At 34.8% G+C, this 27,775-nt stretch overlaps 1 protein-coding gene across 1 annotated transcript in view; it reads right to left on the reverse strand.

Annotated features, from left to right (window-relative positions):
• The window catches only part of dnah5l (dynein, axonemal, heavy chain 5 like), an 83,410-nt gene that overhangs the window by 27,063 nt on the left and 28,572 nt on the right, over nucleotides 1-27,775 (reverse strand). The window contains exons 37-57 of the mRNA XM_056450848.1: nucleotides 26,409-26,675; nucleotides 25,411-25,539; nucleotides 25,020-25,235; nucleotides 24,786-24,932; nucleotides 24,088-24,260; nucleotides 22,091-22,269; nucleotides 21,766-21,953; nucleotides 19,694-19,888; nucleotides 19,104-19,238; nucleotides 18,821-19,010; nucleotides 18,025-18,242; nucleotides 15,264-15,575; nucleotides 14,862-14,951; nucleotides 12,591-12,827; nucleotides 12,247-12,414; nucleotides 10,503-10,709; nucleotides 8,408-8,737; nucleotides 4,436-4,642; nucleotides 3,654-3,896; nucleotides 1,821-1,975; nucleotides 609-1,273 (exon numbers count right to left, since the gene is read on the reverse strand). Of these exons, the coding sequence (XP_056306823.1) occupies nucleotides 609-1,273; nucleotides 1,821-1,975; nucleotides 3,654-3,896; nucleotides 4,436-4,642; nucleotides 8,408-8,737; nucleotides 10,503-10,709; nucleotides 12,247-12,414; nucleotides 12,591-12,827; nucleotides 14,862-14,951; nucleotides 15,264-15,575; nucleotides 18,025-18,242; nucleotides 18,821-19,010; nucleotides 19,104-19,238; nucleotides 19,694-19,888; nucleotides 21,766-21,953; nucleotides 22,091-22,269; nucleotides 24,088-24,260; nucleotides 24,786-24,932; nucleotides 25,020-25,235; nucleotides 25,411-25,539; nucleotides 26,409-26,675 (4,651 nt within the window). The remainder of the gene's footprint in view (nucleotides 1-608; nucleotides 1,274-1,820; nucleotides 1,976-3,653; nucleotides 3,897-4,435; nucleotides 4,643-8,407; nucleotides 8,738-10,502; nucleotides 10,710-12,246; nucleotides 12,415-12,590; nucleotides 12,828-14,861; nucleotides 14,952-15,263; nucleotides 15,576-18,024; nucleotides 18,243-18,820; nucleotides 19,011-19,103; nucleotides 19,239-19,693; nucleotides 19,889-21,765; nucleotides 21,954-22,090; nucleotides 22,270-24,087; nucleotides 24,261-24,785; nucleotides 24,933-25,019; nucleotides 25,236-25,410; nucleotides 25,540-26,408; nucleotides 26,676-27,775) is intronic.

Here is a 27,775-nt window from a genome sequence, read left to right on the forward strand (position 1 = left end):
CAAATCAGAAATTGGGGGAAAAATAAACAGGGGGACTAATAATTCAGGGGGGATAATACTTCTGACTTCAACTGTATATATATATATATATATATATATATATATATATATATATATATATATATATATATATATATATATATATATATATATATATATATATTATTTTTAATTTTTTTTCCTTTCAATAAAAAGTTACAAATTGTACTGGATCTACTAGGTATGTGTTTGAGTAAAATGTTATTATTTATTTTTGTTTATTCTATAAAGGTCTGATAATATTTCATAAAAAAAAAAATAAATATATATATATATATATATATATATATATATATATATATATATATATATATATATATATATATATATATATATATATATATATATATTATTGCCATTTAGCACATTTTCCAATGTTGATTTTATGCTCTAAATGGCAACACTTTTTTTTCAAACTCTGAATAAATATCATCAATAGCTTTCAGAGCAAAACAAAAAGTACATTTTACTCAAACAAGTAACTATAAAATACAAAAAGAATTACTCAAATTCTAAATCTAGGGTAGTAATAAATCTTAATTTTAGCTGTAAAAAATACAATTGCAAACCTGTGTTCATTCGTTCTGCGAGCACCCCCACGTTATCAATCTTTTCCGTGTAAATCATCTGGTAACCCTTAATAAATGTCAAATAGGATTTGGGCGTCACGTATGTCTGACGTCTGAAGCGCTGGAAGTACTCTGTACAGATCTCAGCAACCATGTCTTGGAACGTTCCCATTGTTTCCACCACACTCCTCTTCACCTCGTCTGAGCAGCGCAGTGAATAGTTGGAGAGGAAGTGCTGAGCTACGGCTACTAAAGCATCCCGTGGCCATCGCTGAAACCAGTCCACAGTACATCCAGAGATGAGGCCGGGGAACTTCAGGGCACGCGAACGCAGCTTCTCGCCAACCGGAGAGAAGCAAAGAGCCACATGGAGGTTGCTGCGTACTCTGGATAGAAAGTAGTTGTAGAGGTTGTCGATGGTAGGGGGGCAGCGTGGGAGATCCTTCTTCATGGCCGGAATAAGACTTTGGGTGATCTCATCCACCTCGTCTCGGGCAAACAGGTTTGAGACTTCACCAGATGCCAGAACGTTGTTCATGTACTCCAGAAAAGCTTCATCTTTGATGTCATTATCGGTGAAGATGAAGGTCACGCCCTTTCCTTCCAAACCTGCAATTCTGTACAGTGCTTTCAGGTCCTCAATTAGATTACTCACATTGTAGGTTCTGTAATGGAAGAAATTATGTTTCATCTTGTCAAAAATCCTTCTGATAATAAAAATAAATATTTCCACCAATAAAAAGAATCAATGCTGTATTTTAAGAAACTACAAGGCATTTCTTAGTATTCATCCCAAACATATTGCAAAAATATGCAACTAGAAAAATGAATCCAGGGTATAATAATGAACAGTAAACTTTGATGAGATTGCTAAAAAACTATTGATTTTATTTTTGATTCGATTCAAAGCTAATCAAGAGAAGTCTGAACCAGCCTGTCTCACGAGAAAACGTAAGTATTTAACGTTTTGTCAGTTTAGTGGCTAATTCGTACGAGTTCAGTCGTACGAAATTGTACGATTTTAAAAAGGAGGCGTGGCACCTAACCCCGCCCCTAAACCCAACCGTCATTGGGTGATAAGCAAATCGTACTAAATTGTACGAATTAGATCGTACGAATTTGTACGAATTAGCCACTAAATCAAAAAGTTACGAATTGCCGTGAGATTGTGTTGTCTAAACACACCATTAGGAACAATGAAAGTATCGTTACCGTGTCAGTGTGATTTGAAAGCTCTGGTATCCAGCTATGAAAGATGCAAGTCTGGTGAGACTCTGTTTCCCAGAACCTCCGACTCCAACCAGTAGAGCATTCCCACGAGCCGTCCGGATTATACGTGATATTTTCATCAAATGGATCATGGCATCCTGTGACAATGTATGGAGACCAATTGGAAATTAATATTAAAGTTAAATCATGAATACCATAAATATACATGACAAACAAAATCAAAGAGATAATAGTCCAGCCAGAACTCACAAGGAAACGTAACAATTTAACATTTTGCCTGTTTAGTGGCTAATTCGCAAAAATTCAGTCATACAAAAATGTGTGATTTTTAATAGGAGGCATGGCACCAAACCCCACCCCTAATCCCAACCATCATTGGGGACTGAACAAATTCATATGAATTAGTGACTACATCAAAAAGTTATGAATTGCCATAAGATGGTGTTTATTAATGACAGTAAACATTCAAACAAAATCTAATGCAAATTATAGATATGTACATTTTTTGAGAAAAACTTTTTTTTTCTTTTGTGTTATTTTTCTTTTCAGTTTTGTTTTTTTTTATCACTGTACATTGTTCAAAATTATGGAGAGAATTTACCAGTGCTAAAGCTAGTATTAGAGTAGAAATTAAAAAAATTAATTAATTAATAATAAATAAATTACAAAAAAATATACATACATATATTTATTTATTTATTATTAATTATATAAATATATAATATAACATATTTAAATATAATATAAATTTTTATATTATACATTTATATATATATATGTATAATTTGTAGTTTTTGTTTTATAAAATGCTTTAGAAAAATAAGAGAATAACAGTAGAGGGCAAAATAAATGTTTTGTTTTATTTTCTTTAAACAAGCATTTAAGGGTGCTTTCACACTTGGTTCAATTGCCTGGACCGAACCCAAGTTCGATTGTCCTTCATTGCCACCTTCTCAGGAGGTTTGTGTTCACATCGTCTTTTTTCCTACTGAACTCTGGTACACTTACGTCATCGAGCTGCTATTTTGTGTATAGCTGTTGCTAGGTGACGGCCATGAAAGCAAAGCGGCAAAATGGAGACGTATGTATATCACTGTCATTCTGCTTTTACTAAATCTGTTGCTTTTGTTACCAAAACCAAAATACAGAGAGCCTCTTGCATTTATCTGCCACAAATAAAATATTAAACACTTTCAGAAAATTACACGATATCTGCAGAAGTCGGTTTTGGTGGAGACAAGCAGACATTATCACTGTTTGCACTGGGTCAGTCCTGCTAGTCGCCAAGGTAGGTGATAGGCACGCACGCACATACACACGAACGCACGCACGCACACACACACACGCGGATATCGTGTAATTTTCTGAAAGTGTTTAATATTTTATTTGTGGCAGATAAATGCATGGACGAATGGATGAACGTTATAAAAACTAAAGTTTGTTGTACAGCTGGCGGTTCCGTTATTTGGTACGATTGAATTCATATCAGAAGTGAACCGGACCAGAGTTCGCACAAACCGTACTCCAGACCACCTTCAGGTGGACTCGGGTGTGATTCGTGGTTGAGCACCCGATTACAGAAGACATTGTTCACACTAGCTAAACGTACCATACTCTAATGTCAAATGAACCCGGGTGTGGACCAAAAGTGCTAATGTGAAAGCACCCTAAAAGAAAATGTCAGACAGGTGGCTCTTCAAAAATTGATCGGAGAAGGAAGTGTGAACCAAAGTGAAAAAGGAATTGCATTGCCGTAATGTAAAGCACTGCCCACTTTATACAACATTTTAACATTGATATTTTTTCCCCACTAACCTCAAAGAAGACTAGATCCATAGTGGCTCCTCTAACAGCTTCATTATACTGCTCCTGAAACATAGACAGACGTTCAGATAAAGCCTTGAATGTAGGAATAGGCTCATAGACCTTCGGTGTCTCTTCTTCAGCGTCTTCCGGTTCATCTCCTGTCATCTCTGGAGCATCACGCAGGAAGTCCACAAAATACCCTTGCCATGGCCCCTGCTCCAAAAGACTAGGACCATGATCCTGTGCTGTGATCTTGAGAGAGAAAGAATAAAACAAATTTACAACAGCATTAAAGATCCCATGAAATTAGAATAAATTTTTTAGATGTTAGCATCAGTATTGTTAGTTAGCGCACCAAAACAGTGACAAAATTCGCTTTTAGGAAATATAAAACTGATATAAACATGTAAAGCTTGTGGTTTGTCACTTCCGCCTAAATGGATCAATGTTTTGTTTCACGTCACCTCATACTTCAGTTTCTCATCAAAATAGACCAATCAGATGCTCTCTAGTATCTGACATGCCCCGCCCCTTTAAAACACTTCACATCTGATGCGCTTGAAATCAACCACTCTCTTTGGCAAAACAGTGATAAAACACAATGCTATTGGCTATTTTTCAAAAGGGGGAGGGGCTACACTATGTCCTACCCTCTCTTCATGTTTCAGTTGAGATTACATCAAACATCGAATAAAAAATGCACATTTCAAAGAACTTCACAGGGCCTTTAAGTAGCCATCCTGTGCATGAGGCAGAAGATTGTGAAGCCTGCCAGGATTTAGTTTACACACCCTCTCTAAAATGCCATCAAATGTCTCTCTGTCCTTCTCATCAATGAAGCGGTCAGCGATGACCCTTGAACACTCGTGGCGGAAAAGAGATGCCAGGAGTTGAGGCGTCTGACACACTTCTGAGCCCACGGTGAGGATCCCCTGCCAAATCCTGCTCAGGTCACGCAAGTTGAAAATGTAGTGGAACTTTGCAGGGGAAGGCAACATCTGAAAACAATAATAACATCAATCTCTTAATTTCTTAATATACACAGCCTTTAAATGTCCAGGGCTGTAAGATTCCTACACTCCAAAGAAAAAAAAAACTCATTGGATGAACTCAATTTAATTGAGGGCAGGATTTTCATCCAATTTGTTTAGCACCAACTAAAAAACTATTTACACAATTAAATGGAATTGAGTTGGTCCAACATGATTTTATCAAATAAAAGTTTAACTTAAAATCAAAGGTCTGATAATATCATGTACAGTTGAAGTCAGAATTATTAGCCCCTCTGAATTATTAGCCCTCCTGTTTATTTTTTCCCCCAATTTCTGTTTAAAGGAGAGATCATTTTTAACACATTTCTAAACATAATAGTTTTAATAACTCATTTCTAATAACTGATTTCTTTTATCTTTGCCATGATGACAGTAAATAATATTTTTATTAGATCTTTTTCAAGACACTTCTATACAGCTTAAAGTGACCTTTAAAGGTTTAACTAGGTTAATTAGGTTAACTAGGCAGATTAGGGTAATTAGGCAAGTTACTGTATAATGATGGTTTGTTCTGTAGACTTTCGAAAAAAAAATAGCTTAAAGGGGCTAATAATTTTGACCTTAAAATGGTTCTTAAAAAGTTAAAAACTGATTTTATTCAAACAGAAATAAAACAAATAAGACTTTCTCCAGAAGAAAAAATATTATCAGACATACTGTGAAAATTTCCTTGATTTGTTAAACATCATTTGGGAAATATTTAAAAAAGAAGAAAATTAAATTTTTATTTCTCAAAGCTTAATTTTCCCTTTGCAGTTCTTTATTTTTGTTAGCAAAACAAAGTTTTTTTTTCTCAAGTTAATTTTTGCTTTGCGATTTTTGAAAATATGTATTATTTTTGTTTGCAAAACTTTCTTTTATTTTGCAAGTATATATGGCCCTAGATTGACTCCATAGGTACTGGGCTGTGTATGGCATGCCCGGACCTGCCTCCAATGAAGCAAAATGTATCTACTACATTAATATATATTTAATATACATTTATTAAAATTGCAAAGTTTTTTTTTTTTTTTTGCACTGCTTGATTTTTATTTGCAATTCTTCATTTTCATCAAATCAAATCAATTTCATTTCAATTTTCATCAAATTCCTTTTTATTTCACAAAACTTAATTTTCCTTTTGTGATTTTTTTTTTTTGAGATTTGCATTATTTTTACATTTCATTGCTTAATACCTGCACTAACTGCTAAATGCACTAACTGCATCTCTGTTTAAACTAACTGCCTCTCTGTTTAATGTTAATCGTCTTTTTTTTTTTTTCATATTTATTTATTTTGTGTTGGTCACTTGTCACTTTATGTACACTGGAAGCTTCTGTAGCCAAAACAAATTCCTTGTGTGTGTGAAGCACATTTGGCAATAAAACTAATAAAACTAATTAATAATTTAGTTTTTGTTTGCAAATCTTTATTTTGTGCTACAAGTAAATAAAGCACTATTGACTCCACAGGACTGAACATAAAACAATTAAACTGGCCAAAGAAATAACAAGAATTGTTGTGAAAAATGTTGTTTCTGCTCATTTTAAACAGGTAGTTTAAACAAGCAGCTGTAATCCTTTGTTTGAGTGTATGATAAAAGGAAACTGTAATATTGGTTCTGCTTCAGTGTAATTTGATCTTTGTAAATCTTTCTATATGATATTCTGGTTTGGTCCTTAAGTAACATCTATTTTTATCATGTTGAAAACAGTTGTTATTTAATATTTTTAAGTTCAAATTACAGCATTTACTTTAAATATGAATATTTTAAATGTTAGAAGTGTCTTTGCTGTCTTTAATGCATCATTCCTGAAATAAAAATATTAATAAGTATAAAAATAAGAAGTATTAATCAGTCATCTATATAAAATTTATTTGATAACTACCACACATAAGCTAAATTGGCCATACTGTATGAGTGTGAATGTCAGAGGGTATGGGTGTTTCCCAGTACTGGGTTGCGGCTGGAAGGGTATCCGCTGTATAAAACATATGCTGGATAAGTTGGTGGTTCATTCTGCTGTTGCGACCCCTGATAAATAAAGGGATTAAGCCGTAGAAAAATTAACTACCACACACTTTTAAAAATAAAATTTTGCATGAGTGCCACAGAATAACCATTATGGGTCCAGTAAAGAAGTTTTAAAATAAATGTATATATTTTCTTTGTGTGAAGAACATTTTAATAACCAGAAGAATATTTTTCCACTATAAAGAATTCCTTGTTGGATAAAAAGTTTCCATGGATGTTAGACGCTCTTGGTGGAACGCTTGATGTCAAAAAAATATAGTAATGTTTTATATGTATACGATTAGAGGACGACATTGTGGTTTAGATGGTAGCACTGTCACAACAAGAAGGTCGCTGGATCGAGTCCCGGCTGGGTCAGTTGGCATTTCTGTGTGGAGTTTGCATGTTCTTCCCGTGTTGGCGTGGGTTTCCTCCGGGTGCTGCGGTTTACCCCACAGCCCAAAGACATGTGGTATAGGTGAATTGAATAAGCTAAATTGTCCGTAGTGCATGTTTGTGAATGAGTGTGTATGGCTGTTTCCCAATACTGGGTTGCAGCTGGAAGGGCATCCGCTGCATAAAACAGATCCCTGATGAATAAAGGGACTAAGCTGAAGGAAAATAAATGATTAAAAAATGCTTGTTTGCATTGAATAGCAACACTAGCATCAATTTATGCTTTTAAAGAGCTAAACAATATTAAAGGGATAGTTCACCTCAAAATTAAAATGACCTCATCATTTACTCTCACATGTGGATTTAAACCTTTATGAGTTTCTTTTTTCTGTTTAACACAAAAAAGAAAATATTGTGAAGAAAGCTCCAGTATTTGTTTTACTACAATGGAACCAAATGGATAACAGCAACCAGCATTCTTCAAACTATCTTCTATTCTCTCAGAAGAAAGAAACTGACAATTGCAATCTTGCAATGAATTTTTCCTATTATTGATTACGTTGATATTATTTATCACAATACCTCTGATATTAATTTAAAACCTCTAAATACTGTCTTCAACCTTCTGTGTAGATTTGTTATAAGATGTCCCTACAGAACCCATCATTGCATTTTATATGAAACTCTTGGTTTGCTTCAACCTAAGTTCCGCAGACAGTATCATTGGTATTTGTTTCCTTTTAAATGTGTTTATTTTAGTTTCCCCTCTTATTTAAAGCAGTTTTTTTTGTTCCATTTACCTCATGATATTCGCTTCGTTACATGCTACAGAATTCTTTTTTGTTCCCAGAATTGCAATAGAAAGTGGCCGGAGGTCCTCTCGATACAAAGCTCCTTCTGACTGGAACAATCTCTCTTCCTTTTTCAGATCAATTAAATCATTTAGTCTTTTTAGGGCTAATTTATTTTCTTTTTTGGAAACAATCTGTGAATGTTATTAACATTGGCTCCAATTTAAATGTTTATTATTTATTCATATATCAAACTTTTAGTACTTTTGATTATATGTTATTGTTTATTTAGGCTTTAGATTGTGGAAAGTGTGCTGCAGTGAATGGTGAGTAAATGTTTAAAGAATTTCAATGTTTGAGTGAACTATCCCTTTAATGCAGTGTACAGACCACAAGAGGGCACCATTCTCTAATAATGTGGACTGCTTAGTGCTGAGACTAAATGCATGCATGTTTAAAGGACCCTTTTACAAGTTTTAACAAGAGTGCCTTACAGATTTCAACACCTACATTCTAAAGCTAAACCAGTACCTTAGCTTTGACCGCTTGCCACACTTTCCTTGTGGTGGGGACTAGGGCAGCAGCCAGAGAGCACACCTCTTCTGGGAAGCCTCTTTCTATGCAAAAGTAACCACTGGCCAGTGTGTGGAAGATCTTGTCTATAGAGGAGTTGGATGGCAGAGTGCAGTTAAACACACAGAACTGGCGTTTGAGTCGCTGAGGGATATCATTTCGGCCTCCTCCAGGGTGGATCATGGCAGCCACTAGCTGCAAATCGACCACAGTGGTGAATTCGCCAGGCCGTTCCAGGCTGTAGAAACCTCCTTGCACCATCAGCTGACGAACAATCTCATTGGTGATCTGAAAGGTGAACAAAACGAGTGGTGGCTCAGTTAAGGAGAATAAGCATATATTGCTTTGCATTTTAAAACACTGGCCCATTATATTACAATCTTTTATTAAACCAGAACATCATTTTGAACACAGCTTTTGGGTCTGTTTGTTATATGACAGACCACACAAAAATTAAGTCAGAGCTCATGTCTGTTCACCCATATAGAAATCTAATACATGTAAATATATGCAAATTACATATATGACATGCGAGTTTATATCTGGATTTCACAATTATACAATATGTAATATATGTAACATACTTCGAAAGCAAAAATATTTTTTTGAATCCATGGAATTATATGTACGTATGTTCAAATGTATTATATATAATATAATTTGGCCATATATAAACACAAATATAACATTATAGCTAATGTATTTGAACAATTATTTACATATTCGTAATTCCAGTGGTTGAAAAAATATGTATGAAATGACCGTTTTTACAATATGTTGCATTCACTGTAAAAAACATCCATAAATGAACAATTTTCCGTATTTTGTGATTCATGTTTTCATTTTCCCTGTTTATTTATGCTTTTGAACTGCATTATGGGATCTTGATCTTTCGTTAAAAAACTTTTAACCTTTTAAAATTAGAAAAAGTGATTTTATGAACATTTTCAATAGTTTAAAGTGATATATTGTCTGGGTTGGTGTTGTATATTATGCTACAAAAACCTTGTAATAAACTGGCAGTACATTTTCTATTATTTCTCTCTATATTATTTCGTATACACTATATCATTTCAAACTACTAAAATGTCAACAAAAGTCACTTAGTTAAACTGCAGAACTTCAAAGGTTTACATAGCAAAGATCAAGGTCCCATAATGCAATTATTAAATCAACAGAAAACACTTGTGGATCACAAAATACATAAAAAGTTAACTAATAGAATGTTTTACACTGTATACAACATATTATTCATGTGAAATCCAAATATGAACTTGTATGTCATGTACAAGTCAGAATTATTATCCCCCCTGAATTATTAGCCCCCCTGTTTATTTTTTCCCCCCAATTTCTGTTTAACGGAGAGAATATTTTTTCAACACATTTCTAAATATAATAGTTTTAATAACTCATTTCTAATAACTGATTTATTTTATCTTTGCCATGATGACAGTAAATAATATTTTACTAGATCTTTTTCAAGACACTTCTATACAGCTTAAAGTGACATTTAAAGGCTTAACTAGGTTAATTAGGTTAACTAGGCAGGTTAGAGTAATTAGGCAAGTTATTGTATAACGATGGTTTGTTCTGTAGACTATCGAAAAAATATATATAGCTTAAAGGGGCTAATAATTTTGACCATCAAATGGCTTTTAAAAAATTAAACTGCTTTTATTCTAGCGGAAATAAAACAAATCAGACTTTCTCCAGAAAAGAAAATATTATCAGACATACTGTGAAAATTTCCTTGCTCTGTTAAACATAATTTGGGAAATATTTAAAAAAGAAAACAAAATTCAATGGGGGGCTAATAAACTTCAACTGTACAGTATGTAATTTGCATATACTGCCATATATCAGATTTCTATGTGGGCAGGTCATCTGTATAGTATTCTCGGAGACCATATACACCTGGTATTAAAATTTGTCTTCATCAATCTGATAACGTTGAATGGTGGATGATGCTAAATAAATCTCGGCTGATGATTGGATCACTAAAAGCACTTTGTAATATCAGGAGGAAACAAGGTTAGAGAAAAGACATTTTTACCTGATCGCCCCACTCATTGATAACCGGCATGTTGATGTCGTCAACAAAAACCGTCATCTTCTTTCCTCCAGGAGGTCCATAGGTGGTGCCCATGCGTTTGTCAATGTAACTTTCGATGGTCTGCTGAAACATGCCAGGCTGGGTGGCTGAAGAGAAGTTTAAGCTTTTACTCAAATTGGTTTCTGGGTCATACTTGCTGGTGTAACCCTGCATGAAGGTTTAGAAAACATGACTTTCAGAACTTTTTAATGAACATTTCAGGCTCACATAAATTAAATTCTACATGCATTTAGTTAAAGGTCCAGTGAAGTGTTTTGAAATGTGGATTTTATATTCAATGAGAGAGTGGGACACATAGTAGCTTATCCTCTTTAAAAAAAACAGTCAATAGCGTTTTGTTTTTATCAGCGCACTGCCAGTGAGAGTGGTTGAGCTCAAGTGTGTCAAATGAAAAGCAAATGAGAAGCATCTTGATGGGGCGGGGCATGTCAGATTCTAGAGAGCATTTGATTGGTCAAGATTTGATGAGAAACTAAAGTATGAGGTGACATGACAAAAATATATACTTATATATACTTGCAAAAAATAAAGTATTAAACAAAGATAAATAAATAAATGCAAATCTCCAAAAATCGCATAGCGAAAATTAATGTATGAGAAATAAAATATAATTTTGCTAACAAAAATAAACAACTGCAAAATTAAGCTTTAAGAAATAAAAATGAAACTTGCAAACAAAAACAGAACTGCAAATAAAAATCAAGCAGTGCAAAAAAAAAAACTTAAATATTTACAATTAAAAAAAAGTATTGCTTTACAAAACCCGTCCAGTCAATTGCAATGCTCATTTTGATTGGCTTTTTAGTCAACCGGGAGTTTACGATGGTGTTTTCACTTTGCAGTTCACAGCCTGCTGTGAACGCCCAAGTCCCCTCGACTACGCCCCCTTTGTCAAATCAGGGCCACAAAGTGAAACACGCAGAAACGTGAAGTGCAAACTGAAAACAGCATCGCAAACTTACGGTTAAATATATGCAAAAAAAAGTTTTTTTTTTTTTTTGCACTGCTTCATTTTTATTCACAGTTCTTTTTATTGTTGCAAATGTAATTTTTATTTCTCAAAGCTTTATTTTCCCTTCGCAGTTCTTTATTTTTACAAAAGTTTTTTTTTCTCAAAAATTTATTTTCTTATGCGATTTTTGGAGATTTGAAATTTATTTATTGTTTGCTCAATACTTTATGTTTTGTTTGCAAAACTTTTTTGCAAGTATATATGATGATATGATCCCTAGACTGACTCCATACGGAGATGACACACTACAAGCTTCACATTTATATCAGTTTTATATTTCCTAAATGCAAATTTAGCCTTTTATATTTAAAAAAAAAACTAACCTGTTTTATTTTAATTTCATGGGACCTTTAAGTTCAGATATAAACTACTATTTAAAAGATATATAGGTATTAAAAATATGTATTTTTAATGTTTATGTATGATTTTGTTCTCACAAATATTTGTTATATTAAATATAATGCTGAAAACCTAATATGTATTCAAAAAAAGTATTCCATATAAAACAACTGTATTAAAAAACATATATTATAATTGTCTTTACTGTCATTTTTTATCAGTTCAATGCATCCTTGCTAAATATAATAATTCTTAAAAAAAAAAAAAAAAAAAAATCGAACTCACCCAAAACGAATGGCAGTCTAGCATGGATTAAAGTAACCAATCACACACCTTTATCATGACAGTCTTGGCCGTTCCTTGTTCACCAATAAGCAGGACAGCTTTGCCTTGCTTCATGATCGTTTGCATTAGGAAGTCAGTCCGTATATTGTCGACATTGGGTACAAGAATGGAGGCATAGTCAGGAACCGAGTCTTTGGGGTAGATATACTCTGGCACCTAAAATTAAAAATTCAGATTAAAAGACATGACAAGTACTGACCAATAAAAACCTTGTGTGGCTTCTGATGTTATGAATGATTAAAGATCACTGCAGACACTTATGCCTGAATTCACACCTATAATTCACTAATTAAACATCACACCTAAAATGTACTAACAATTAATAGTCTTACCCTTGTAGACCACAGATCCCACTCTCCAGTGGAACTGACCAAAAATTCAAAGATGGTTTGTTCTCCCTGTGTGCTGGGAAGGTCCAGTCTGGCATTGTGCTTTTTAAGAAACACCTCCATCTTGGCTCGATCCTCCAGTTCCATTAAAGCACCAGCAGACCACATGACAGCAAAAATGAAAAGGCGGTTGATGTGAGCCGCATTTAGGTTCTTCTCTTCAACGGCTGGCAACAGGCCCTGTTTTTAACAAATAAAAACCTTTATATTTTTTAACTTCTTAAAAGGAGACACCATTTGCCTAGATTTTAGTTCATCATCATTATATCTGTATGATCATTAAAGGGATAGTTAACCGCAAAAATAATATGTGCAGTTAAATTAATCACTCTCAGACAGACAATCTGTTTGTGCAATAAACTGATCAAATTACTGTATTTTTAATATTATTCAATTTAATCCTGAGCACTGGAAACAATTTTGTCATTTTATGACATGATGATCTGCTGATGATGGATTAGAGATAAAAATACTGGAAATAATATGCATTATTATTATTTGATTTACTTTTTAAGACTTCAATATATCATATTATTAGAAGCAACTGGTTTTATTATGTTTTTTAGTGTTGTACGTCACCCTTTTTTTATATACAGTTATGTAAAAAAGAATTTGCCCCCCCTTATTGATTTCTTATTTTTTGAGTATTTGTCACACTTTGCCGCCAGATAGCTCTCTGCAACTCTCACATAGTTGCCCACTGAAGCCAAGCAGGGCTGCGCCCGGTCAGTACCTGGATGAGAGACCACATGGGAAAGATAGGTTGCTGCCAGAAGTGATGTTAGTGATGCCAACAGGGGATGCTCAACCTGCGGTCTGTGTGATTCCTAACGCCCCAGTAAAGTGAAGACGACTCTATACTGCTCAGTGAGTGCCGTCTTTCAGACGAGACATTAAACCGAGGTCTTGACTCTCTGTGGTCCTTAAAAATCCCAGGATGTCTTCGAAAAAGAGTAGGAGTTTAACCCTGGTGTTCTGGCAAAATTTGGCCACTGGCCTCTGTTCATCATGGCCTCCTAACCATCCCTATATCATAATTGACTTCATCAATCTGTCTCCTCTCCACCAATCAGCTGGTGTGCGGTCTGGTGCAATATGGCTGCCATCGCGTCATCCTGGGGGATGCAGCACACGGGTGGTGGATGAAAAGATCCCCCGCATTGTGTAAAGCGCTTTGAGTGTCTAGAATAGCGCTATTTAAATGTAAGGAATTACTAATTATTATTACTTTAATTTGTTTTACATTAAACAAATTTAAATATTAGTCAAAGATAACACAAGTAAACACATCATGCAGTTTTAAAATTAAGGTTTTTATTATTAAGGGAAAACAAAATGTAAAACTACTTAAATACATTTGTTTTGCCTTAAAGGTGCAGTATGTAAGTTTGACACCCAGTGGTTGAACTAGGTATTGCATTCCTGGATCAAAACAAAGGCAAGTGCAGGTTGCCAGATTGAGGACCAACAGGAGTCTGACGATCGAGCCTAAAGGCTGGTTTAAATCATATTCTAAATAAAAGCAATGGCATGCAATAAAAGGAATATTTCCACATTAAAAGGAGTTTTTGTTCTAACCAACACTTCGAATTTATATTTTCTTTGCTATTTCTTGCAGCTGAACAGTTCACCTCAGATCTTGAAAACTGTGATTTTCAAAGTTGTGGTATTCTTTTTGAATCACCCTGAATATTAAAGCAATGGCCCACCCAAAATAAAAAATTCTGTCATTATTTACTCACCGTTTACTAGTTCCAAATCAAAATCCAAATTCAAAATTTTGAATTTTTCAGTTTTTCAACTGCTAAATAAAAAAGAAGATATTTTGAAGCATGTTGGAAAACCACCGACTTCAATAGTATATTTTTTCCTACTAAGGATATCAATGGCAACTAGTTTCCAACATTTTTCAAAACATCTTCTTTTTTGTTTTGGTAGGTTTGGAACAACTAGAGGGTGAGTAAATGGCAAGTATTCTTCTTCAATTTTTAGATGAACTACCTTCCCAGTACTGGGTTGCGGATGATAGGGCATCCACTGTGTAAAACATATGCTGCAATACTTGGCGGTTCATTCCGCTGTGGTGACCCCTGATAAATAAGGGACTAAGCCGAAGGAAAATGAATGAATGATTGGATAAACTACCCCTTTAATGTTTTAATGCTTTTTAATGTAGCCAAAAATGTAATGACTTTACACACTGTATCTATTTACCTGTAATAAATCAATGGTCTGCTTTATGTACATGCATTCAAGCAGCTGCATTTTGGGGGAGACGGCAGTGAAGACAAAATTCATCAAATCCTGGAGAAAATGTAGGAAAAAGCATGTAAAACAAATATAATGATAATCCAACACTAATGCCTAAGTGGTTTTAGATATCTCAGTAGTCAGTGAGAGCTTTTAAAAGCTGTGCATAAAATTCTGTCTGACCTTTCCTTGGGCAATGTCAAAAGAATAAAAAAAAAATCAATAGAGCTTTTCATATGCATAAAGCACTTAACGGCTTAAATGATTTACAGGCTAATATTGATCTATTTATGAAATTATGTTTAGACACTTCACACTACCAGATACCTTCTCAAACTGTATAGAAATACTGTGTCTAGCGGTCACCTGATAGATTGAGTTGAAGGCGGCCAGCAGCACATCAGCCTGTGTTGGTGGGATCTTTTTTAGCCAGGCCTGCAGTATGGGTTGCCAGTCCAAAACAGAGGAGCTCATGAAAACCATTCCATTGCGGGACACGGTGGCAGGAGATGCATTGTCAATGTTGTGTGGCTCAAACACCACTTTGCAGTTGGGAGCCATTGGTATTCGGTCTCCATTGGCCAGGGTGAGGGTCTTGTTGTCATCTAAGACAGAGTTGAGATTTTCGATCCAGATGGCATCAACTGGACCATCGAGAACAATCCATATGTGTTCTCCCTGTGAAATGATATATCTTTGAGTAATAAGTATTTACAAGTGAGCACCGTGGGGCATTTTTTTGGCCATTTTTTTCTGGCCGTATAGCTATCCTATGATGAAAAGGACAGGTGTAAATGCTGTCTGTGACACATTTGAGACGAATGTAAATCCAATCGCTCAAACCACTTTAGAAAGCGGTCTGAGATGCATTTTAGATTAAACGTTGCAATGTTGAAGTGTTTGGCCTTGGTGGCATAGATCGACTACGTTGATGCTTTGATTATTATGGCATAGCAAGTACTGAGACCTGCTACTGCCAGTATATTCACAGACATGCCGTCTGAAAATATAACACACTGCTGCTGCAAACATAATATACATGTAACCCCCATAGCAGATCTAAACACAGGTGGAGCTGGGGTGGAGGAGGGTTATGCAGCATAACAGTGTAAAACAACACTGAGCATTTAAAATGATGAGGAGCATGCTCATTGGCTGCCGAGGCGACAGCAACCAATTTTCTGACAGATGAGCAGATTAGGTGACCTATCAGACTGCAGGCACATCATGGCAAAAATTGTCAATTGTCACAGAGTGTTACATAGGCTATGTTACATAGCCAGATATAACAGTGTTAATGCAAAATGCAACGCAATGCCACAGATGAAAATTTGAAATGTTTGCTTTGTTTTATTTGAGTTTTTCGTTTCATTCTATTTTTGTCTGTCATTAACCATTAAATGATATAGTTAGAATGTTAATTTAATATCAAATAACAGCATTAACAACAGAGTTGCATCAAGCGCATGTAGAAAAATATAACATTACTTTGGTTTACAAAGGCACAGAGTTCTTATTTGGGGAGAATATTAAAAACTTTTTATGTAAGCATTTTACAGATTTGAATGATGTATAGCATGTATCTGTACAACAAAACAGATGTTTCATTTAGCCTATAATGATGTTTTACTGAAACGTGAGTGAAGTACAAAACCTGCAGTCTACATAAAAACTCATGTGTACGCTGAATAAGCTATATAGCTTACATTTCTGTTAAAAATTACAATAATTAAATGAGCATCAGATATGCCATATAATAAGTCAAGGTAACCAATTTAAATTTGCAAATAGTGCAGGATTTGTAGATCAAAATCATAACTATTTATCAGAGATGCATTTATGTTGCACAAAAATGCAAATGCAAACATTTTCACAAATGAAAAAGCCATCCGATCCGAGAAAACGCATGAAGTGAGCAGGAGTAAACAGACCCAATCCTTGATCCAGATTGTGATTTTTTTTTTTAATTCTAATTACTTGTTAAACTGCCATTCCAAGTCATAAAAAGTAAAGGCCTTTGCACACTGAAGGGTAACATTTTTGTATGTGTTTTTCTTTTTGTTTTTAAATCTGAAATATTCATCATGCACACAAACCTTGCACAACGAGTCCGATGCGTTTTAAATAATCCGTTGCGAAATATTTAGCAAAACAATACAAAAAAAGAGTCCTTAGTAGTAAAGATTATTTTTTTGTCTTCTCCCTGCTTAACAAAAAAAAAGAAAGAGGAAATGTTGAGTCCAGACCACCAACCGTGAACCAACCCAGCAGGCACACAACGTCATAAGACGTTATTATTAGGTTAGTTTGTGACATCAGGCGACCAAAATTCAATGTCTAGCCAGTGTCTAAGGACAATGTTTTTTTTACATCTAATAACGACGTCAAATGACGTTGATATGTGATTGATTTTAGGTTGTGTTAAAAACTGACCAAAATCCAAGGTCAAGCCAACATCTTAAACCAATGTCATATTGATGTCAAATATTGACATTTATTCATCACGTATGGCAACCAAAATCCAACGTCTGATAGATGTCATAGTGGTAACGTCCACACAACGTCAAGCTGTAACATCATTAGATGTTGATATTTGGTTTATTTTAGGTTGGACGTTGGACACTGATGATGGCCTGGTGTTGGGTTTTGACGTCAACCCGATTTTCATTTCCAAACAAACTGAAATGTCCCCATGATGTTGGGATAAATCGTCAATCTGATGTCATGTTGACGTCCTGTGCCTGCTGGGAATTAATCCTGAAAAGGGACTGGCAGTTTGTCTAAGGTACGGAGACACATACAGACACATGCAAACACACACACATACACACATTTTGCCTTACGCTTCTACAGCATTCCTGAATTGTCAAAACACCTCTCAAATGCCATTTCGGATGCAAAGAATGGCAAAAATCAAACTCGATTAGAATTTTTTATGACAAGACGAAAGTTTCAAGGCAGTTTGTCAGTTTGATTGACACAAATTGAGGTTGAATTTATTTTTTAACATGCGGAAATAACGGCAGAAATTTGCGGATTCAGTCTCCAATAACCTTAAGCCTAACGAAAAACAATTAAAGTCACCCAAGAACATCATTTGATTTCGTAACTGACACAATTCTCTAACCTTCTTTGCTTTTAGAGTTTTCCTCCACAGTGTGGAGAAGATACCATCTGTCCAGTCATTTGTGGCCACGTCCAATGTGCCAAACATCTGGGAGGCAGTGATGGCTTTGGGATTCATCCTCATTTCTTTGTGAGGATTTCCACAATCTGTCATGGCTTTCATTAGCGTGTGGATACACGTGGTTTTTCCTGTTCCACTGGGACCAAGGGTCATCATACCTACAGTTGAAGTGAAAATAATTAGCCTTCCTATGATTTTTTTTTTTACTTTTCAAATATTTCTAAAATTATGTTTAACAAAGCAATGAATTTTTCACAGTATTTCCTATATTTTTTTCTTCTGGAGAAAGTCATATTTTTTATTTTGGCTAGAATGAATATTTTTTTTTGATTGTTGGCACAAAAAAACATTGTTATACAACGATTTGCCTAATTACCCTAACTTGCCTAATTAACCTAATTATCCTAGTTAAGTCTTTAAGTTGCATTTTAACAATAGTGTCTTGAAAAATATCTAGTAAAATATTATGTACTGTCATCATGGCAAAGATAAAAGAAATTAGTTATTACAAATCAGTTATTAAAATTATTTGCTTAGAAATGTGTTGAAAAAATCTTCTTTCTATTAAAGAGAAATTGGTGAAAAATATACAGGGAGGCTAATAATTCAGAAGGGCTATTAAATCTGACTTAAACTGTATGTACAGAGGACAAACAGAACAACAGCCTTCACTTTGTGTATTCCTGTAGTCTGAGCATTTAACATCCATTTGTCAAATGAATAATGAATGACTAACCGTGTCTCACTCTCTGAGTCTCATATAGTTGCACAAGCTTGAGAATCCAGGGTGGGTGTGCAATCAACCCTGCTTCTTCAGCTTGTTTGGTGATAGCAGCTTCCAGGTCAGGGTAACCAGCTTTATCCAGCATGATCCCCGGAAACAGGTCATTTATCAGACTCATGAACAGAGGCTCATCTTCATCAACCTGAATGAAGATCAGAACAGGTTACTTTCTGAGAGTATTTGTGACAACAATAACGCATCTGTTCTGTTGCTTCACTGATCTGATCATATTCACCAGTTTGGAGAGGTTCATGTCACGCAGAACTCTCATGACCACAGTCTTTTCTGGCTCTGTTGGACTGGACCTCTTAACAGCACCCAACGTTCTCAAAACAGACAAGATGTTCCTCAAGCCAAAGTCATAATGGACCTGTTGAGCAATAAAAAAGCCTGAATAAGTATCAGCTAGAGCTGTCATGACCATCTACAAATAAAACATTTCTTTTTTATATTTATATATTTTTAACTAGCTTATTCAAATCAAGACAATGACAAACGTATAAAAAATCATGAAAAACAAACATTTGTATAATTATTGTATAATTTAAAATGGTTTCCCCAACCAAACTTAAATAAATTAAATGTGTAATTTGACAAATGTAATTAAGTAATTAAATGTAATATTATTTAAAGCAGGATTTACAATACTAAAGCACATTAGGTTTTATCTTTTATTGATAGCGCATTATCAGTATAATAAAAAAAACTGATTCTGCATTACATAAATTGCTGTATAACTAAATGTAACAACTATACTGAAATGAAAGGTCCTCATGACAACTCACCAGCTCATTAGATTTTGTGTTGACAATGATTTGTGGGTACCTGTTTGGAAAGCTGTTCCTCACACAGTTTATACAGAGTATAAAACTTGCGGCTAAGGACTTGATTTTCCCGAAAACCTGCGCTGGCGAGTTTCACCCTCATGATGATGGCTCGGTCAGGCACCATCATAGCCACTGTGCGAAACTGAATTTTCAAATTCTCAGGCAGCTCTTGCCGACCAGCATAACCTGGGTTCTGTGATTAAAAAATATACAATTTAATAAAAATTTTGATTACATTGAGATAACAATGTTCTGGATTTCATACAGAGCCCAGCACATGACATGCAGGAAAAAAATTATTAATTTGTATCATCAATTTACTAGAACATGTGCACTAATTCATTCCATTGACACAAGACAATACAAATACAATAAATGTAAATATACAAGCAAAAATACATTCACAAATGCAAATTTCATTTTAAGATCCTATTTAAAAAATCAATAGCAGTGGGAATAAATGTCTTTTTGTGCTTTACACTTTTCATTTAGGGGACTTCTACCATTTGGAAGTAACTGATAAGATTCATGTAGTGAATAGAAAGACTTTTTCACAATAGCCAAGGCTTTTCTTTTCATTCATTCATTTATTCATTCATTCATTTTTCTTCTACTTAGTCCCTTATTAATCATGGGTCACCACAGTAGAATGAACCGCCAACTATTTCAGCATATTTTTTTTTTTTGCAGCGGATGCCCTTCCAGCCACAACCCAATACTGGGAAACACCCATACACTCTCACATTCACAAACACACACTCATACACTATGGCCAATTTAGTCTATCCAATTCACCTATAGCGCATGTCTTTGGACTGTGGGGGAAACCGGGAGCACTCAGAGGAAACCCCCGCCAACACAGGGAGAACATGCAAACTAGCATGCCAGCGACCTTCTTCCTATGAGGTGAGAATCACTGAGCCACCGCACCACCCTCTTTTCTTTTAATCGCTGCAGAAAATAAATTGGTGAGTGGTGTTTGTCTCTTACCAGTTATATTTCTCTTTTTGCTTTTAACAGAGAGTTCAAGCAGGCAACAATATTAAAAGTAAAGACAGATTCAATAAATTGTTTATATATGGCAATCAAACGGTCCATCTCAATATTAAAACTTCTCAATTTTCTCAAAAATCTAAACGTTGCTGAGCCTTTTTAAAAACATGTAATGATGTTTAATGTTTAAAATCTTTAACGACGGAGAATAGAAAGTCAATATCTGTACCTAAACATTAAAGCATTCTACCTGTTTAACTTCCTCCCCATTAATTAACAAAGATTCACAGAGGTTATGTACAACAGTATCCATTGTTATACCTGGAACATATTTCTTTATTTTTGATATTGTTTTAAGCATGCTTTTTTCGTGTTATTTTGTTTGGTTGTCGTTTCAAGTCATTTTATTTCATTTTTGGTTTTGTTTTGTTTTATTTTATTTGTGTCAACCATTTCAAAATCCCCTGCATATGCAATTAAATTCATACAAAATACATAAAATGTAACTTAAATAGTTATATACTTATATTTATATAATGTATATTAGAATATTAATTTATTTAAACACCATTTGCTGTAACATTTCCTCTTAATTTATTTTTACAATGCAATGCCATCATAATTGCAATCACCCAGTACCATTGTGCATTATATTATAATATTTATAAACTATACACAGCAATCATCATTTCAGATATTTGACACATGCTGAGACTTTCTAATTTTAAATCCAGTTGTTTTGGCTTCAGCATGTTATACTTATTCACTGGTGTTTAAAACCACATTCTAAGATTTTTCTACTGTTAATCTCAATGCTGAGTTGCAGACAGGAATGCAGCCACTGGTAAAACATATGGCAGAGTAATTGGCGATTCATTCCTCTGTGGCAACCCCTGATATACCAAGCTCTAAGCCGAAGGAGAGTGAGTGCTTTAAGTAAATCATGGCTCTATATAATAATCTGTGCCCTCGTTCTAGGTATATTGGGAATACCGTAATTTTTCTTTTCTTGCATGTCATATTAGGTTCACCGTAGTTACATGACATAAAAGGGGGATCTAAATTTAGTCCCATTACCATAGTAAGGAAAATGCCAAACTCTTTATCCATATCCACCACATCTCCATCTGTGAATATGAACTGAGATTTTTTGTTCTTCTTGCACTGCAGGACGATGTAGATTTGTTGAGCAGCTACTGAGAGCACAGGCAGCTCAATGCGGTTGAACTCATCAAAACACCCCCATGCTCCAGACTGGGCTAATCCTGTTTGACAAACATTACAAACATTGAGCATTATCCAAAAAGGTCAAACACTTGAACTATGCATACATTATCATTATTAACAGGTGCTCTGTTAAAATTTTTTTGGAGTTTGAGAAGTTAATTTAGGTGAACTCGACCTTTATAGATGCGGCCCAGTCCACGGAAATCCATCTGGTCGGAGCAATTAAAGACAACTACGTATTTTCCAAGGCAGCGGCCCATGTCTTTGGTGGTTTCAGTTTTTCCTGTGCCAGCAGGACCAGCTGGAGCTCCTCCCATGCTCATCCCTAAAGCCTGGGCCAATGTGATGTAACACCTGCTTGGAACCAACCAAAATAAACATGTGGTTAATATACAAAAGTAGACGATGGGTGGAACTCTTTAAGGGTGTGTTCACAGTTGTAGTTCTGCTCCCTTGATTTGTTTGTCTGGAAAAAAAGGAAAATGATACATTTGTGAAATTATGTCCTGTTTCTGGTTCTATTTAAAGGTGTCCTATAAGGATAATCTGGGTATACCAAGGTATAGTAGAATAGTAAGAGATCAACATATGGAAATGGGCATACTGTGAGATACCACTGTTTCCTCATTTCATGTAAATTCCACGAGTGTAAATCCTTGATGAACAACGGGCCAATCAAAGGACAAAATAAACTCTGATGAGACTCATAGGCCATGCCCTCCACATTAGCATGTATGTCTACTTTAGGTCATTCATCCGGACCTGACAAGCAGCTACGTCACCAAGAAAACACGGCTCATGAAATCCTTAAATATCTGAAATAATAATCCTGAAATCCTTAATATGCACGCCTCAGGATGCGTTTTATAAGCCAAACGTTTCCTAGTTATACAACATTGATAATTTTCCTCCCTTAGTTATTTTAAGCATATATTTCACTTACTATGTATGTGGGACTTTTATTTTGAAAATGCGAGCCCTTACTGTGCGTTACTGGGCAACAACAGCACGAGACATGTTTCAAACTTGCCTCAGGACGCAAAATGCAAGATTTACAGGTTACACATTTACTCATCTCCACTCTGAAGAGGCATAAGGGAGGTTTAGTTATATCTTTTGTTCATTTATCGTGTCAAATTTACTGGATCGTGTCAAATCACTCAGATCAAATGTCATCTCTTCATGCAGAGGTTGATAATAATTCCTCTGTGTTTTCTTTGATTGTAGCTTCAAAATACCACGCAATACATCTCTATCACACTCTTTTGTCAAGTTTAATTATAATTTTGACTTTATCTACAACAGATCGGGTGAGCAAAATAGGTTAATGTTACTGTGATTGGGTTTATATTTGTCCATGCTCTGTGTGTGTGTGTCTGGAAAGAGCTGCAAGCAGAGCTCATTTAATATTCACGACACGAACCATATATGGTCAATCATGGACCTTATGATTCTATAAGTATTTTATGGAGTATTAAATTAGCTTATAAAACAGTTTCTGGAGATTTTTTGAACTTACCGAAGCCATAAACCTACTATGTAGATATTAGAGAACAATTTAACTTATTAAACCAACACAGTATATGGCACCTTTAATGTCTTTTGTTCATGCTGTGTTTACAGCACTATGCAAAAGTCTTATATTACTTCTCATTCTCTTTATTAAAATACAACCAGAAAATTCAGGTCCTGTTGAATTTGTTGGGTCTAATCGTTTAAGACATATGAAAGAAATTTAGAGAAAGATGAAAAAAAGAAAGAAAAATACTGGAGTTTCTGTTGTGGTTAAATCTGCATTTCTGCCAGAGCTGTTGTCAATATTGCCAGAATTTCTGGAATTGTGAATGCTGAAAAGTACAGACAGGTCTTAATTCGTCATGTAATTGCTACTAGAAAGCATATAATATGTAATATTGTTATTTTTAAGCATGATAATGAAGCCAAACACACTGCTAATGGCCATGGTAATGAAATGGCCTCCACAGAGTCCAGACCTGAATATTATATAGAGTATGTATAAGCAATATTATAGCCAGTATTTTCACACTCATTCAAATGAAATGCGCTAATAGGGCAATTGCTTTAATCAAACCGAACCAGACAATTGTGAACACACCCACAATTGTGAAGTATTTATAATGATCCTGGCATCTTTAATGCATCTATACTGGCCTGTCAGTTAGGGGTGTAATCACCAGACGATCAGTACAGCCCAGATACTCATTACAGTAATCAAACTCCACATCTGTGATTTGGATTATGCATCTGTCCGTGTCATCTATGAAGTAGAAGCGGGACTGCTTCTGCCATTCAAAGTCTAATGGTGACCGGATGTTCATTCGTACCTTAAGAGGAAGATAGAAAAACAATGCAGAAGTTAAAAGTAAAATAAATCAATGTTTAGAGGTTAAAGCCTAATGCTTTTTAAAGAGATAATTCACCCAAAAATTTAAATTCTGTCATCATTTCACAGAATTAAATACAAAAGAAGATATTTTGAAGAATGCTGGGTGCTGGGACCCTTCAGACTCCATTGTAGGAAAAAAAAAACTACTGGGTCCAAGAAAACTGAATTTTTCAAAATAGAACAGAAGAAAGAAACTCAAATAGGTTTTGAACGGTGAGTAAATGATGACAGAATTAACATGTTTGGATGAACTGTCCCTTTAAATGTAAAAATCCACACTTTTATTCAGGAATGGATGTATTAAATTGATCAAAAGTGACAGTTTTACTGGATTTATTTTTATCAAATAAATTCAGGATTGGTGAGCAAAATATTTATTTAACTTGAATGTGTATGATGTTGTTACACAACATCATTGATGATTAACAACTAATTAACAATGAAGAACCTAAACATTAGTTACCAGGTCATCAAAAATGTCCTTCTGGTGAACGTGTATGGTGATGAGTGTCTCATATTTAGTTCTTTCCATCTTTGTCAGATCATGTGTAGTCATATCAATCAGCTCGTTCAAAAGATCCAGAAATTTCTCGTTAGTAGTCTGCATTATCTGTATCAACAAAAACAATCATCAACATCCAACAAACCATGTTAGGGTGTATGACTTGAAAATATATAATAAGAACTGAGTTTGAACCTTCTTGTCAGCCTTGCTGTGTTGGAGAGCCTCCTCAGCATCTCTGGTCCAGATGAACTGTATGCCGAGCAGTCCGACCTGAGCAGGGAACATCGACTGAAACTCCACCAGTTTAAAGCCCTGATCACCGATGACCATGGCAGCTTGCCTTATAATGCTATGGAGGGTCTTCTTGACTCCATCAAGTAACATACCAAGCCAGGCTTCAACATTTCCCTGTGGTGAGACATCAGTAATTATCTTCATTGTCAGTGGTCGCCAGTCTTTTTTTCCTATTTATTTGTCCATGAATACAATTTATTAATACTATAAATTAAAGTGATTTTTGGGGGGGATTAGGGATTGTTTTTAATGTTATTTTATCATGAAGTAATGTCAGAAATACTGTAACCTGGGCATTGATTGGTTCACTCATATTCACTGTTTCCCCTTCCTGTGATTGAAAGCTCAGTATCTGGTCATAGTTTTTCTCATGAAACACAACTCTGTTCACATTATCAAAAAGGTTCAGCAGGTGAGCCTGGAAGTCATAAAAAAAACAAGAATTAGTTTCTTTTAAAATAAAGTGAATGATAAAATACAATTTGTTATTGATTTACTATAAAAATAAACATTCAGAAGCAAAACCTTGCTGTTTAAAAAAACAACAACTTTGGAATTTGAGCAACCCGTGTCACTTTTAATTTGACTTGCTGTGGCGAAGGACAGTTCCAAAAACCAGGTAAAACAAAACCAAATCATGGTAAAAGCTTTTTTTCAATAGCAAGGTGATATATTATGCACAGCAATCTCACAGATGCACATGAGAAGAATGTGTAAATGGCATGTATGAGGATGTAGTGGATTTGTAAAAAAAAAAAGCTGCAAGCAGACATTGCCTCAACCATATTTCACGGTTCTATGACATAGTAGCACTATGACTAGGGCCAGACGGAATCTGCGAACATTTTTGCTATTTCTGCGAAGAATTTTGGTAAAAATGTGCGGATTTCTGCAGAATTATTTTGGAAGTATCATAACTACAACCTTAATATGTGAAATAAAAAATAAGATCTTTTAAAGTTTTATTTAATGTTTAAAATGAAAATCCAATTAGATCCACTTTATTTGGTCAACAAAGCAAGTCTCTCATATAATATATCAACTAAAAGACAGAAAATATTACTTTACAAACTGTATTGTAAATAAATCAGATGAACATTTTCATATTAGTCAATAATATGATTGTAATTAATTAAAAAACTTAATAAATATAGATTTACTTACATTTACTCAAGTAAATAAACAGAATTAATGATGGGCTAAAAATCTGTGGAAATCTGCGGAACTCTGCACGCGCAGATTCCGTGTGGGCCTAACTATGACATAATGCTGATTAGATAAATGCACCTGTATAGTGTGTGAGTCAGATGCTTGACCCAGGATCTCCAGCAGGACGGGGTCAGAGACGAAAAAGAATCTCGGGAAGACGAGACGTTTCTTCTCCAGGTATCCGCTCAGAGATTTCTGACACACTTCCAGCTGTTCCAGCAGGTGTGGCAGAAGCTGTTGCAGCGTCTCATCCCCGACACAGCACTGAACCACACCAGGAATCTCATGTGCCCGCTGCATTATCCTCTGCCATGATTTGTCAATGTTCTGGAAGCGTTTAGCCTCCTGCAAAGAGTGAAAAATTCAAGAAATGTTAAATATATATATAAAAAAATATTTTCTTTGGGATAGGACTGTCGAATTTGATGATACAGTGCATCCGGAAAGTATTCATAGCGCTTCATTTTTTCCACATTTTGTTATGTAACAGCCTTATTCCTAATCCAAAATGGATTAAATTAATTTATTTCCTCAAACTTCTACACACAATAGCCCATAATGACAATGTGAAAAAAGAGTTTTGGAAATTGTTGCAAATTTATTGAAAATAAAAAATAAAAACCTGAAAAATCACATGTACATAAGTATTCACAGCCTTTGCTCAATACTTTATTGATGCACCTTTGGCAGCAATTACAGCTCAAGTCTTTTTGAATATAATGGCACAAGCTTGGCACACCTGTCTTTGGGAATTTTTGCCCATTCCTCTTTGCAGTACCTCTCAAGCGCTATCAGGTTGGGAAGCAACAGTGTACAGCCATTTTCAGATCTCTCCCCGGATGTTCAATAGGATTTAGGTCTGGGCTCTGGCTGGGCCACTCAAGGATTCACCGAGTTGTTGTGAATTGTTTATAATTTGCATTTTATTTAGCTCATATGTATTTTTTGTTGTTGAATCTGTAATTATTAGATTTTGAGAAGTGTTTTATATTCTATTAATATTGATTTTATATTTCAACTTTTTTAACCAAACATTTGCCCTGAAGTTCTAAATAAAGTGAAAAATATGATCACATATGAATGAGCTAATTTCTGAGTAAATACTTTATAATGTAAAAAAATATAGTCCTTTACATGTGGTCAATATATATTTAAGGGAAATTCTAGAGTACATTAATGTAGAGTACATTATCTGTCCCTAAAAGAAAAACATAAATATAGTGAATATAACACTTATACAAATATAAACACTTTACAAATGTACAAACTTTGTCATTGTCCTTGTCCTCAGCCCAATTGCTTTAATAGTTTTGTTATGCTAAAAACTGTTATTTAGAAAAAACTTCAGAAATAGCAAGTTTAAGTTGTTATCATTCACATCAATTGATTAAAAACATGAAGCTATGAAAGTTTCTGTCAGTCCTGTCACATTTGAATTAAATTTA

This window comes from Danio aesculapii, chromosome 24, assembly GCF_903798145.1.
Source record: "Danio aesculapii chromosome 24, fDanAes4.1, whole genome shotgun sequence".
NCBI lineage: Eukaryota > Metazoa > Chordata > Actinopteri > Cypriniformes > Danionidae > Danio > Danio aesculapii.